The sequence below is a fragment of the Merops nubicus genome, unplaced genomic scaffold (genome assembly GCF_000691845.1).
Source record: "Merops nubicus isolate BGI_N331 unplaced genomic scaffold, ASM69184v1 scaffold11496, whole genome shotgun sequence".
In the NCBI taxonomy this organism is placed as follows: Eukaryota; Metazoa; Chordata; class Aves; order Coraciiformes; family Meropidae; genus Merops; species Merops nubicus.
This window is the reverse complement of record NW_008612968.1, coordinates 29,866-42,585: the sequence shown is the minus strand read 5'-3', so window position 1 is coordinate 42,585 and position 12,720 is coordinate 29,866. Positions and strand designations below refer to the sequence as shown.

Genomic DNA, 12,720 nt, shown 5'->3' with positions numbered 1-12,720 from the left:
AACGGCCCGCGGCAGCGTCCTGCCCTGAGGCAGGCAGCAGACACACACTTCCCTCTCTGCTTCCCAGTTCCTGCGGCGACAGCAGGTTCTGCAGCTCTACAGGAAGATCCTGCGGGCGATTCGCGAGGTCCCTGCTGAAGCAGACCGCCGCTATCTACAGGACTGGGCCCGGGAGGAATTCAGGAGAAATAAGGATGCTACGGAAGAGGTGAGGATCGGGAACCCGCAGCCCTGCCCACCTGCCCTCGGGAGCATTCAGAGCCCTGTCCTCTGCTGTGCCCCCTGCAGCTCTTTTGTGGGTATCACTCCCAGAAAGTTGAGAAGGTTGCGGTTACTGTTTTCTCTTAAGAAGTACTTATGTGAAGAAATAATTCAGCATCTCTAAATATTATCCCCTCTGTTGGCAGTCGTGTTTCTCTGATTCCCTGATAATAATCTGGAATTAAAAAGCTAATAACCAAACAAATCCTGCTTACTCAAACCACAAATCAGAAAAATTGTATTGAATAGTATAGTACACAAACTTAATTTGTTTTTTTATCTTTAAATTCAACTATATTCAAGCTGAACACAATTGAATAGTTTTGGATATGAAGCATCTAAACTGCAGAAACCTTTACATTTCTCATCTATCTATCTATCTATCTATCTATCTATCTATCTATCTATCTATCTCCTGTCTTCTGCTTTTCTGGTAGATTCCTTTTTCTAGCCAGTGCTCAAGGAACTGGTGGCTGAATTACACAGGCAAAGCATTACAGTACTTAGATAAAAATAATGTTGAGAGAAACATCCACTTGCTGTGTAACATTAGGTATTTGAGTCTAGTTCAACACTGAGTTTTAAAACAAAACCATAACCAGCCCCCAAACATGTTATTAAGCAATTGGAGGAAATGAATTCATTTATTCACCTGTTCTTTAACCATCTCAGTGACTATAGCATTACTTCATACAAAGAAATAAATCATAATAGTGCTGGTAAAAATGTATATAGGAATTGTATATATTTTAATGTGCCAAAATCTGCACACTCGTGTAAAACCTGTGCTGTGCACAGACATTCATTTCACTAGATTCCATTTTGTTTTACAGGATGCAATCAGGATGATGATTACACAAGGCAACATGCAACTTCAGGAACTTCAAAGAACACTTAAGCTGGCAAAATCCTGATCTTAATTTTATTGACAGCTGGTCTTTCATCTGCAGCAAACAAGCATAGTATTTTTTCCAGAATGTGGTTATAATAGTAGCTTTTGCTGACAATCTGGTAAAGTTTGATGATGGAATCTACCAGGTTTGTTTTGTTTTGTTTTTTTTCCCCCCTTTTCTCTGTTTGGTTACCCGCCTCTGTGGAAATCACTGAGACACAAAGGACCTTAAAGAACTGAATGGATGATGTTGCATGGGCTGTGGGGAAAGCAGAAAGCACCAAAAATTGCACCAGCAGTGTTATGCCAGGGAAATAGAAAATAAATATGGCACATTATTTTATCTGTTCTTTATTGTGGGAACTCCTAAGTGGTAACAGCTCTTTCTGTAGTGCACCAAGGACTTTCACCAAAATTTGGATTAAAAAAACAGTTGGGATAAATAAATGGGCCCAAAACAAATAACATTTATCTTAATGCTTTATTGTGGTTATGTATATAGATTTTCATTTTCAGTTATAGCTGAATAAAACTTAAAAGGGGAGGTCTTTGTATATGAAAATTAGAGATTTTAGCCCCAGAAATTGTCACTACCAAGCCAACAGGAAGTACCATCAAGGTAGTACTTCAAAGTGAAAATAAAAAGTAGAATTGCAGATAGAAAATACTAACTGCAAATATTGCAGTCTGTTTTTCCAGCTGTCACATTACTCACTTTTAACTATTAACTTTCCACTGTTCTTACCTTCTTGTGAACTGCAGTGTGTCTCTTTTTTTTCCCTGTGCAATTTAAAAATGCCAAGGTGAGTCTGGGCTTTTCTCAACCTAAGTAGACAGAGACTTGACCATGGGGTAGCTGCATGCAGTTGAGGTGTGGTTTCAGGAGCTCACCTGCAGAGCCACCTCCTCTTGCCAGGCAGGCTTCATGAGCTGGATGGCCCCACAGAAAGTCTGGCCAGTGCCACCACTGGAACCAGGCAGGGACAGGGTGATGTTCCTCCTCCAGGCTACGGGAGGGAAGAAAGAACCCGCTCTGGAGCACGCAGGAGGTGTGGTTAATGCTGAAACCAAAGGATCTTCAAAACCACATCAGCAAAGCTGCTTTGAAAAAAGCTGCTGCTTAACAAGAAAGAATGCCTTTTTTTTTTAAATTCCTTTGTAGAATCCTTACTTAGGAAATTTATTTAGCTTTGCAGTAAAGGATGTGGCTCAGGCACACCGTGAGGCTATGAAAAGAGTTCAGGTTTATATAGACAGGAGCCTTTGAGCTTCTAAAAACATGTATGCCTAAATAAAAATCTAAATTTTTAAAACATTTCCTGGTAGAACCCACTGTCAGAACACTAGTGTGTTTGGGATTTTTTTTCACAATGCCAGAAAATGCTGTTTAGAAAGGATTTTTGACTAAACAAAGCTGTAATCAGTGTTGGCTTGTTCTCACATGTAGCCTTCCCTTTTCCTTCACCCAGTCGTTTGATTTCTGCTCCTTAATTAGGATATTTCATCCTGCCACCTTAGTGCTGTGCTTTCCATTTTGAGCCCTGAGTCTGCATTACTCCTTTGACTCCAGTTTGTAGGTTTCTAGGTTGTGGCCACGTAATCCAGGAACAGGTCTCGACATTGACCTCAAGAGTGCTGCTGCCTGCACTCTCCACTGCTCTGTGGGCTTGTCAAAACCTTTGAGAACCTTGTCAGAAACCTTCAGTAGACTGTATAGTCTGCTAGGGTAAGTAAGTTTACTCCCAAGTGCATACTGCAGAAAAAGGCGGATAATAAAGGCATTTTGTAAAGTTCTTCAGTACTTTTGAAGGAGGGAGGACTACAAAGGAGAACAGAAAGGAATCAGCAGAAAATGCCTCCATTTATTGTACAGTACCTTTTTGGCTTCAGAAAAATGTTCTAAAATCTGTATTCTGCAGCCAGGTTACTGTCTTAAAGCACTGCTCCTATGGCTACCTTGGTGGTGCAGTTGGTTTGTGAAGCACATCAGCTCAAGCTGCAGCCTCGCCGGTTCCCTCGCACTCCTGCACGCTTGGGAGCATGCCTGGGATCAGCTGCAGGAACTTCTGAAAGGTTGTGGGGGGCGGGCTGTCAGCCAAAAAGTGTCAGACTGTCCCTGCAGCCTCCCCTGGGACAGCCGGTAGACCTGAGTTCAGTGGTCTACAGCCATAAACAGAAGTTTAGAAGTTGAAGTCCAATCTTCTGTCCCCCCCTTCGGAGCCACGTGAGGGGATTGTGTCCATTTTCTGTGTCTATAAAACGCTGCACCACAGACTTCTGAGCACCGTGAACTTCTGAGCAAGGCTTACTTTAATTGCTTGGCAAAATGTTCACTTTGTCAAGATGATACAAAACTTAAATAGCATGTTCTGCATTCCTACAGTAGCTAAACAAAACCGTAAACATGTGAAAGTGTCTATATTAGACTACAGTAGTCAGAGCAATAAAACTAGAATTTCCATAACTGCAAGTATACTTTTCTTGTCTTGATAGTGCATTAACAGGAACTTTAAAAATATTGTTATATAGTACATTTTTTTTTTTTGCTTTATACATCTGCTAAGAGGATGAAAGCTTAAGTACTAATTAGTCAATGGTGTCTTCAATACCATATTTTATATTGATTTCAGGGCTCATCAGTACAGACAAATTTTTCCCCTTGGCATAACAATACTATTATGTGTTTGAATTACTTTTGAACAAGTGTTCTATCATGAGCTGTAAAGTAAACTTACTTTCCTAACAGAATTTGATGGAACCTTCTCAGAGGTGTAAGGCAGAGACCCTAAAGCAGTGCAGATGCCATGATTTAACAGTGGCACTAGTTTATTTGGCGTCTGTCAGCCCGGACAACACTGGTCATTGTAAATGTCAATATTATAATAAAACACATCCATAAAAACTTCAAAATGCTGTTGAGCTCTGTTTCGTGGACTGTTTGTGAGCCAGTCCTAAGACCTGCAGACTCACCAGAGCCTGGTCTCTCTTTTTTAGAGATAAAAGGGAAAAAAGAGGAATTATTCAGAGGAGCAAAGGAAGACAGTCTGGACAAGGTGCTTGGGAGAAAATCCTGACTCCACAGAAAAAGAAACCCTTGAGTACAGGAACCGAGCTTTCACTTCTTTAGATAAAGGACTTTTTCAAGCTTTGTCACTAGTAGAGAATTCAGCCATTTGCTGCTTGAAAGAAAATAAATTTATATTAAAATTATACCTAACAACAAGTAGAGCATGCTTACAGTAAAATATTTTCCATCCATGCCCTAAACAAAACTTCTCAGTCAGATTATGGCCCCGACGACCATGTAACCATAACTAGGGCATCATTTAAAAAAAAAAAAAAAAAGACAAATCTAATTTAGCATTAGTTTTAAAAATGTAAAACCAAAAGAGAAGCCAAGTGTCAGCTGAAGCCTCTGTACCTAATAGGATGACTCACCTTAGCTACTCACTCTGTGGGAGCCTGGCCTCTCCCAGCTGGAAGCATCTGTCACCTCCATGGGCCTGTAATATAAGTTGGTGTTGTAGCTTCTCTCCACTGACTAGACAGAGGCCTTGGGGAGTATCTAAAATAGTATCGGTAGCCCTTCAACTAAGGACTTTCTGTCTAAACCTCCCAAACATCCTGGGTTCATTTCAGTGTTGGTATCACCACATGCTGACATGTAGCATACAGTGGAACCCTCTAGCCACACCTGACCTATGTGGAAATAAGGGAATTCCCTTTACAGAAAGCAGTTTTAGTTTCTAATGCGGTTTGTTTTCAAGCAGCATCGGGAAATTGAGAGTGCAATATTTAACAAACTCGTGGAAATAAGAAAGAAAGGATCTAATCTGCAGCATCTCGTTGTCCTCAGTACAGTCTGCGTATGAATTCTCCTCAGTTCTGGAGTTTCGAAAGTTATTTCTACTCCTGAAAAAGAGCATTTTGTTCAGACGTAACAGGCACTACAAATATATAGATAATCTACCACCGTTTCAGATGCCCATACAGCAGATTCCAAAGTGAGTCCCGTTGCTTGTCTTTACCTGCTCAGTAGATGCTAGCTCTCCTTCTGCACCTTAGTCCTTAACTTGCTGAGCTCTTCTTCTAAGCTTTTAATGTGCTCCTTGAGCACAGCTTTGTCTTGCTGCGCCCTCTGAGTGGCTTGGTACCGGGCTTCTTCTATCTTCCGCTCATACCACTTCTCCATCTGCGTGGAAACGGCCTCGAAGAAGTACTGGGTGATCTCCAGGGCCTGGGAGGTGTCCCGCAGCGGCGGGGCAGGGGGCTGTCCCTGCTCCTGGCTCTGATGAGCCCCGCCCTGGGGCGGAGCTTTGTGCCTGGGCTGCCCGCTCCTGCTGGACTTCTTCGTCTGCGTTCCTTTGTCGATGAAGTGGCTGCTCTGCGGTTCAGTCTTCGCGGCTTCCGTCGAGGGCTGCAAAGAAGCTTGAACCTTAACGTGTCTTAACTTGGAGCCCAAGGGCTCGGAGGAGGACAGCTCCTGCTGGAACCTGTGGAACGTGCTGGCACTAACAGCTCTGTCCTTTGGCCTCACATCTTGAGCAGGGGCAGAAGCAGCAGCTGCTCTGCCAACAATTAACTGTTGCTCTGTACCTACAGAATAAAAGATCTATTTAGAAGAGGTTTGGGCAGCATATTGTAGAAGTTTATATTCATCTGTTATATCACCTGTGAAGATGTGATAAAGAGTCATTAAAAGAGAAAAGCTGGCACAGGCAGAGAGGCACTGTGTTGCAGCTCTGGGACTACACACTGACAACAATCAAGGCTCTTCAGCAGTAGGACTTGTAACAAAGATCAGGCTGGATTCCCAAAGCCTGCTGGTATTTATGACCTCCCCACCCCCCGGCTTCTACAAGAATTGAAGCCCTGCTGATTTTGCAAAGGTAACACATTTTGATACTTCTGAATCGTTCAGTGCAGTACAGCTCACACCCAAGGTACCATGATATCTCCTGTGTGGTCTTCTGCCTTCCTAGTCTGATGGGGTGTCCATGCCCATGTCTGTTGCCTTTGCACAGTATTTTGAGGGCCATGTACAATGTATTTTACAGAAGCCCAGGGCTTTGATAGCATTCTCTTTGGCTGTGGAGACCTAGACATTCTGCCCATCTCTTTTTTTTTCCCCCCCTCAAAAATCTTCCCTAGCCTAGCACAGAGAGCTGGCTTGAACTGTTTCTTTGGGTGGCCTTGACCACTGAAAGAGTTTGAATGTTCTTAGCTATTTTTGTTCTTGTCAAATGAACTAATAATTAAACAGACCTTGGTTCAAGCAAGTATTCCCAGTGGCTGCCTTCGTTGTCTATTATCAGCAAACAAGAGAAAAAGGGACTTGGAAAACATGAGAAAAAGGGAGTAAAGGATGTGTGAAATATTGCCCAAGTTCACTGAGTCATTTGATGCCTATTAGTGCACGTAAAGGAAGGGATAAACATGTACCCTACATCTAGGTCACGATGACCATCCATAGGTTGTCAACAGTGATCAGTTAAGGAACTCCATATCAAGAGTTAGTCATCCTTGAAGGAGAAACATCCTGGAAGATATTTAACCTGTATGTACCTAAGAGCTTATTTAGTTTTGAGTAATTTTAGTTTAATTTAGTAATTTTATTATTTGAGAATAATAGTCAGCTAAGTAATGATGAGTGAGTGAACTAGCCTCATTATAATACTAGAACTCACACTGACAGGTCAAGAGAGCCTTCTTATTGATGACGACATCTACGTACCTGACGAGGTTGTACCAGACGCACCATCTTGTTGAATGGAAAAATGTTGCCCAAAGCTCTGTTCTGGCATCTGGGCTCTGCTCCCTCCCCCATCTTCTGAGAGGCTATTTGGAAGTGTGATATAGGAATGCTGCTGGGAGCCCTCTGACTGCAGCACAGCCTGGCTGGCTTTACAGTCCTTGGCACTGTGGGGGTTATTCTCAGTATCCAGGGTCTCAGTAAGAGACTCACAAGTAGACAAAGTTGATTTTGGTCTCGATGACCTGGAATCTCCAGAGAGCTTGAGCTCCAGATTCTGAATCTTCAACATGCACCAAGTCTTCAGTTCATCAACCAAGGAAATCTATGAGAAAGAGACTGTAAATCAGATGATCCTATGCTTAGATCCTGTGGTTCCTAGGCTGCGGAGGATGTACGACAAGGACAAAGAGAAGCAAGCTGGGTACCTGTGGGCTTAGACTCCCTCTGCAGGTGTACATGCTGCCACTGGGAATGTTTAAAGGACTGCAAATCAGAAAAGATTATGAAGTAGCTAACAAAAGGCACCCTCTTTGGTCCAAGCTACCACCTCTCAGATTTGAACATGCTACTTCAAATGTAACTCTTAACTCCTCTGATCAGGGATGACTTGTTTAATCATACAGTCAATGGTGCTTTTTAAGTGCAAGGAACATCACATGTGGTCAAAGCTGCCATTTTTTAAGAGCGAAATTTAAATTAGACACTTCTGGGACACAGCTTTATACCATTACAACCTCTGTTTCTCTGTTCATTTTGTGACAAAGATGAGACCCACGTTAAAAGATAACTTACTAACAGCTTTCAAATTACAAAGGTGCTTAGTAAGTGTCAGCCGCAGAGGCATTTGCCAGTAATCATTTAAAATATGAGTAGTTCTTTTATGTTCTTGTTCACATGATATCGTAAGTTTAGGTCGGGCCCTCCTATGCACATGGATGTTTAGTCCATGCATTTAGTAAAGCTCAATTCAGTTTTCCAAAGGTTTCAATTAGACCCAGCAGAATGGGAACAGCAGACATTGCTTAATGGTAACTTCAGTTCATCAGGTCCATCATTCCAGTATCTCATTTCTTAAATGGAGATTATAAGGAGCATAAGCCTAGACATTCAGAAGCCAATATAATACTTATGTCTCTTACTATGAAATAAAAACTAAAGCTGCCTTAGTTTGGCAAGTACTTTTCTTTGGAGAAAAGTGTTCTGTGGATGTTAGGCAGCAGTACCCTGATCAGTAGTTTATGCTGGGGTTATCACAGCTGCCAGTCTTTTAACATGGATTTGGAACAGTCTTACAAAAAGTCATGACACTTCACTACCACAAAGTGTATCTCTCAGTTCTTAGGAGAATCCCAATAATAAGAAAATGAACTACTTCAAATATAAACACAAGATTCTTAGCATGTTTTAATGGTGAGTATTTGCAGAAGGTAGAAGGGCAAGAGCTGGACCCCTACAGGAACAGTTATTCTTGTAATGCTGGTTGAACAAGCATACAAAAAGAACTTGACTATTGGTAGCGATACACAGCTTGGAGATGGCACACTGCTGCCAAAGTCAGAGCTGCAGCTTTTTAATACATGGAGAAAAAAAGATCAGACAGAGAAGAAGGAAGGGAGAGATTCCCAGGGCACACAATCAAATGAATGAGAAGTAAAAGGTACAACACAGATCTCAGCCTTTGTTACTATTTGCAGGTGTTCCTGCAGACATCCTTTAATATAGCAAAAGCTGAAAGCACAACTAGTAAAAGATTTAGCAGTAGGAATTTTTGCAAAGCACTATATTAGGAAAAAGATGTTTTGTTACAGATACCACACTTCAGACCCACCAAATCAACTTAAAACAGTGGGACTGACTTTCACATTCCCCGCTTCTAATGTAAAGCTTTATAAATTGGGTTTAGGGATTCAGGTGGTGGATAGGAAAAATCTGGTCTTTGGAGCTCTTTTGCCTGTTTCAGGAGATGAGATGAATCTCCAGAACTCCCCCTGCCTGCCGGAACAAGCTGCCCCATCTGAGCGAAGGGGGAGTGGCCCTTTGGAGCCGTACCTGCCGCTTCTCCCCCCGGTTCCTCTCCAGCTCGGCGTGCTGCTGCAGGCGGTGCAGGCACTCCGTCCTCTCTGCAGACAGCCGCTCCCCCATCAGCTTGTCTAGAACACGCAGCTGGGGACAGAAGGCACGACGCAGATGAGATGGTCATGTTAAGAACCAAACAAAACCCTCACCTGTGAACTTTCTAAGTCAAAGCACAGTCTGTCTTTCAGTCTTCGTTTCTAGGAATGTTGCCAATGACAATTAGATGTAGCTTGCAAAAAGGTTCAATCACAAAATTATCAACGAATAACAATTCATTAAAAATAAAAAATAATTTAGAGGATCTTCAGTCTCAGTGCAAACAGAATTCAGCGGAGGGCTTTTTACAATTATGAGCTGATGAGCTGTAGGACTGCCTTCTGTCTCAAGTTAAGCTTCCCTCTCAGGACCTCAAGCAGTATACATTTATTGTCTAAAGCAGCACCAGAAGCCCCTTAACACATTAAACGTGTTTTTCTCAAGACTCTGGTTAGCAACATTAGATCCCTGTGGAACGTCACAGTTCCCTGGTCTTGAGTATTAGATTTCAGGTTCATTTTTACAACACAAGAAGCAATAAATGAATCATGATAATGAAAACACTCATTAAGCTTAGGATATGTTTCTAATAGTCATGTGGGTAAGCAGACCTCTGGGTCACATTCTTACTTGATGTTGAGTTTTGCTTTCCATCTGGCCCAGCTTAACATTCATCTTATCTTGTACTGTCCCAAACTCAGCTTTTATCTCTTCCACCGTTGCCTCCAGCTGATTTTCCAGTTTATTTATCAGGGGCTCACAACGACATCCATTTATTGGTGCCTGAAAGGAGTAATACATTCAGTCGCTGCGTTGTGCTGTCCTGTTAGCCCATCTGGAACATTATCACAGCCTCCCTGAGCCAGTCTTGGGCTCTTCTGTACCATGTACTTCATCTCACCCTCCTGATGGTATCTTACAGTAGCTCAGCAAACAGGCTATTAGTTGGAAAAGGACAGACTAGAAAAGGACTGGTCTGATTTATATGGACATATCCTAACAGACAGCAGCGTTGGTTTTGCTGGGGCCACAAGCAGCAATGAGCTCAGATCATCTACGCCGTGGCACTGCGCTGTATGAGGGGATTCCACATGACAGGCCCATACCCCATGTCTCGATGATGCAGTTCTGAGTGTACAGAAGAATCCAGTTTTGTGGATGTGTGTGGTTTTGTGTGCATTTGGTTTTTGACCAATATAAATAATGTCCTCTTTTGGGTTTTTTTGTGTACTGTATATGGGAAGGTCTCACTGCTCCTGTCTGCCTTCACCCTTCTGGCATTCAGCTGACTCCTATTTGCTTTGCACACCCCGTGACACCATCACAAGGGTCCTCTGCAAGGGGAGCTGCATTGACCACATGTAAAAATCTCTCAGGGAGATGGTGGCAAAAGGCTCCCTTAAGCAAGGACAACTACTCCTCATCAGCTTCCTCTGCAGTCTGCAGGCAGAAATTGGCTCCTTCAATAGGGTGAGTCAAGAGCCCAAAGTGGCTGCTCTGAATCTGTCTGCCAGGGAGCCTCCATCTCTCCTCTGGCCCTGCAGTACTGTTTCACAAACAGGCAGTCATTCCTTTGGCAGGGGAAGGTGGATGAGAAGAAAATTTCAGAAATACATGTACTTAAGAAATTCTGCTTGCTGCTCAGGGCCTGAGGGCATCAAAGAGGACAGACGAGCAAAAAAGAAGAGGAGAGAGGAGTGTCATGTATTTCAGGAAATACTATAAGGGAGTCTAGCTCTATTAAATTAATCTCTATGAATGGCTTAGATTTCTATACAAGTCCTATCTGCTCTCTGCACCTTTCTTGCTCCCCAAGTCCTTCCTACTGGCCCATCCTTCTACAATCAGATCCTAGGGGCAGGGAGAAACTCCTTTCAACATATGAAAGGTCATCCATCCTTCCTGATGTGTGCTATTAGAATAATCCCATAGTGCCCCTGTCTGGAAATTTCCCAAGCATTACACAGCTAGAGGTTGGAAAGTATGGCCAGTAAAACCTTTGAAGTCTGACTTGAGTGATCTTTCAGAATCTGATTAATTTCTTAACTACAGCAAGGGACTGAGGAGGGCTCGTAGATGGACATGAGAAGCTAAGGAAGTGAAAGGACTGACCTCTCAGAAGTACAGAAGGGCAATATGAAGAAACAAACAATATAGACAGTTACAAGGTAATTTGCTGACTGTTTTAATACTTTTTTTTACACGTGTACTGATAAATATTTGTGTAATAAAATTACTAAAATATCAGTCTCTAAACTGCAGCAAATGCACATGTGCTGGTAACTCCGCGTTTGTTTGTGAACCAATTTCTGTACAGTGCCTGTCTCCAGTAATCCTAGAATCCCTAAAGACATTGCAATAAACAGAGCTGAAACAAAATGTTTTGAGTGTACTCAAGCTCTTGGTTTAGGTAGTAAGCTTCAGCACTCACATACTGCTCACATTAATTTTCCTTGGAAAAGCTCTTTGCATTACCTGTCAGAAAGCTCAGTATTTTAAAAAGTATCATAAAAAGTGCCAGCGTTATTTCCAATCGCTGTTCAAACCTTATCTCCAAAAAGGAAACACTCTGTAGATAAAACTAGGTAAGGGAGACCGGCATCCCCCCCGGGGGCGGCGGCCAGCTCACCTGCATCACCTTCCCGTCCCGCCCGCGGTACAGCGTGTACAGCTGGTAGGCCCGGACCTCGTGCGGGGGCGGCGGCGAGGGGCAGTGGTGCCTACTTCTGCGCTTAGCCACGCTCTGCTGGGCCCGAGGGAGCGTCTGCTCATCAGCTGGGGAGAGGGGGTCCGAGAGTGCTGAAACCTGCATAAAATACACACGTGTTCCCTATTTATCAGCCCCCCCGGTAAACTTCCTGCTGGGAACAAGGCAAACCCATGGTGATGATTACAGCAAAAACCTGATGAAAACACCAGTCCCGCTGCGGTGGCCAGCCACAACCTTGGTGCGTGTTGGCATAATAGCCAGATTTCCACACAAATCTGATTTGAGTGACGTTCAAGAGCAGAGTTTTCCCACCAGAAATGGTGTTTGTTTGAAGACTACCTCTGTCCCATGAGCATGGTGGGGCTGCTGCCCTGGCTCACTGACATGCCAAAGGGGCAGCTGTACTACTGCTCCCATGCCTCTCTCTCTGCTGTCCTCAATCTATCGATACCTTTTCCTTTGGCTTTTTCTTTTTGCTCTTCTTCCCTTTGGGATCTGGTGAGGTTGACCGGGGTTCATCCTTCAGGTCACTCTTCTTCTGGTGTGGCTGGTCACTGCTCGGTGTGTCGTCTGCAGCTGAGACACTGCCCTGCTTGAAACAAAGGCAGGGAGTTCAGAGCATTTGTGGGGATAAGGAACAGGTGACTTTTCTTCAACTACCAAAGTTTTAGCTGCGCTGCACATGTGAGTGGGCAACTCTTTGGCAGCAAAGCATGACAGACTGCCTCAGACAGCTGCTGTGGTCATGCACAGCATGATGGCTCCCAAGAGATTTAATCCTGACAGGTTTTATTTACGCTCCCTCTGTGAAGGACTGAGCCATGGAGTGTTTGTCTCAAAGATAGCCTTGGATGGAGGACTGCACGTGTGGGAGAGCTGTGTGAGCTGGGCAGAGCCTGTCTGGGCCCAGACCATGCTGACAGGAGCCGAACACATCCGCGAGCCACAGGCCATTCCAGAGGAGCCCCTGCGCACACCGCCACGCTCCCC

The 12,720-nt window shown here is 43.6% G+C and overlaps 2 protein-coding genes across 5 annotated transcripts in view; one reads left to right on the top strand and one right to left on the bottom strand.

Moving 5' to 3' along the window:
• LYRM2 (LYR motif containing 2) overlaps nt 1-1,175 on the top strand; it is a 1,329-nt gene extending 154 nt beyond the window's left edge. The window contains exons 2-3 of the mRNA XM_008941730.1: nt 34-208; nt 1,095-1,175. Coding sequence (XP_008939978.1) covers nt 34-208; nt 1,095-1,175 — 256 coding nt within the window. The remainder of the gene's footprint in view (nt 1-33; nt 209-1,094) is intronic.
• A 4,020-nt stretch (nt 1,176-5,195) lies between these two features.
• Nucleotides 5,196-12,720, bottom strand: part of ANKRD6 (ankyrin repeat domain 6) — a 33,345-nt gene continuing 25,820 nt past the window's right edge. For 2 of the 4 annotated variants that reach the window (XM_008941726.1, XM_008941728.1), the window contains 6 exons: nt 12,182-12,319; nt 11,650-11,826; nt 9,651-9,803; nt 8,958-9,071; nt 7,112-7,230; nt 5,196-5,757 (listed from right to left, as the gene is read on the bottom strand). In XM_008941726.1, the coding sequence (XP_008939974.1) occupies nt 5,196-5,757; nt 7,112-7,230; nt 8,958-9,071; nt 9,651-9,803; nt 11,650-11,826; nt 12,182-12,319 (1,263 nt within the window). The remainder of the gene's footprint in view (nt 5,758-7,111; nt 7,231-8,957; nt 9,072-9,650; nt 9,804-11,649; nt 11,827-12,181; nt 12,320-12,720) is intronic. The other 2 variants (XM_008941727.1, XM_008941729.1) reach the window with 1 other exon arrangement.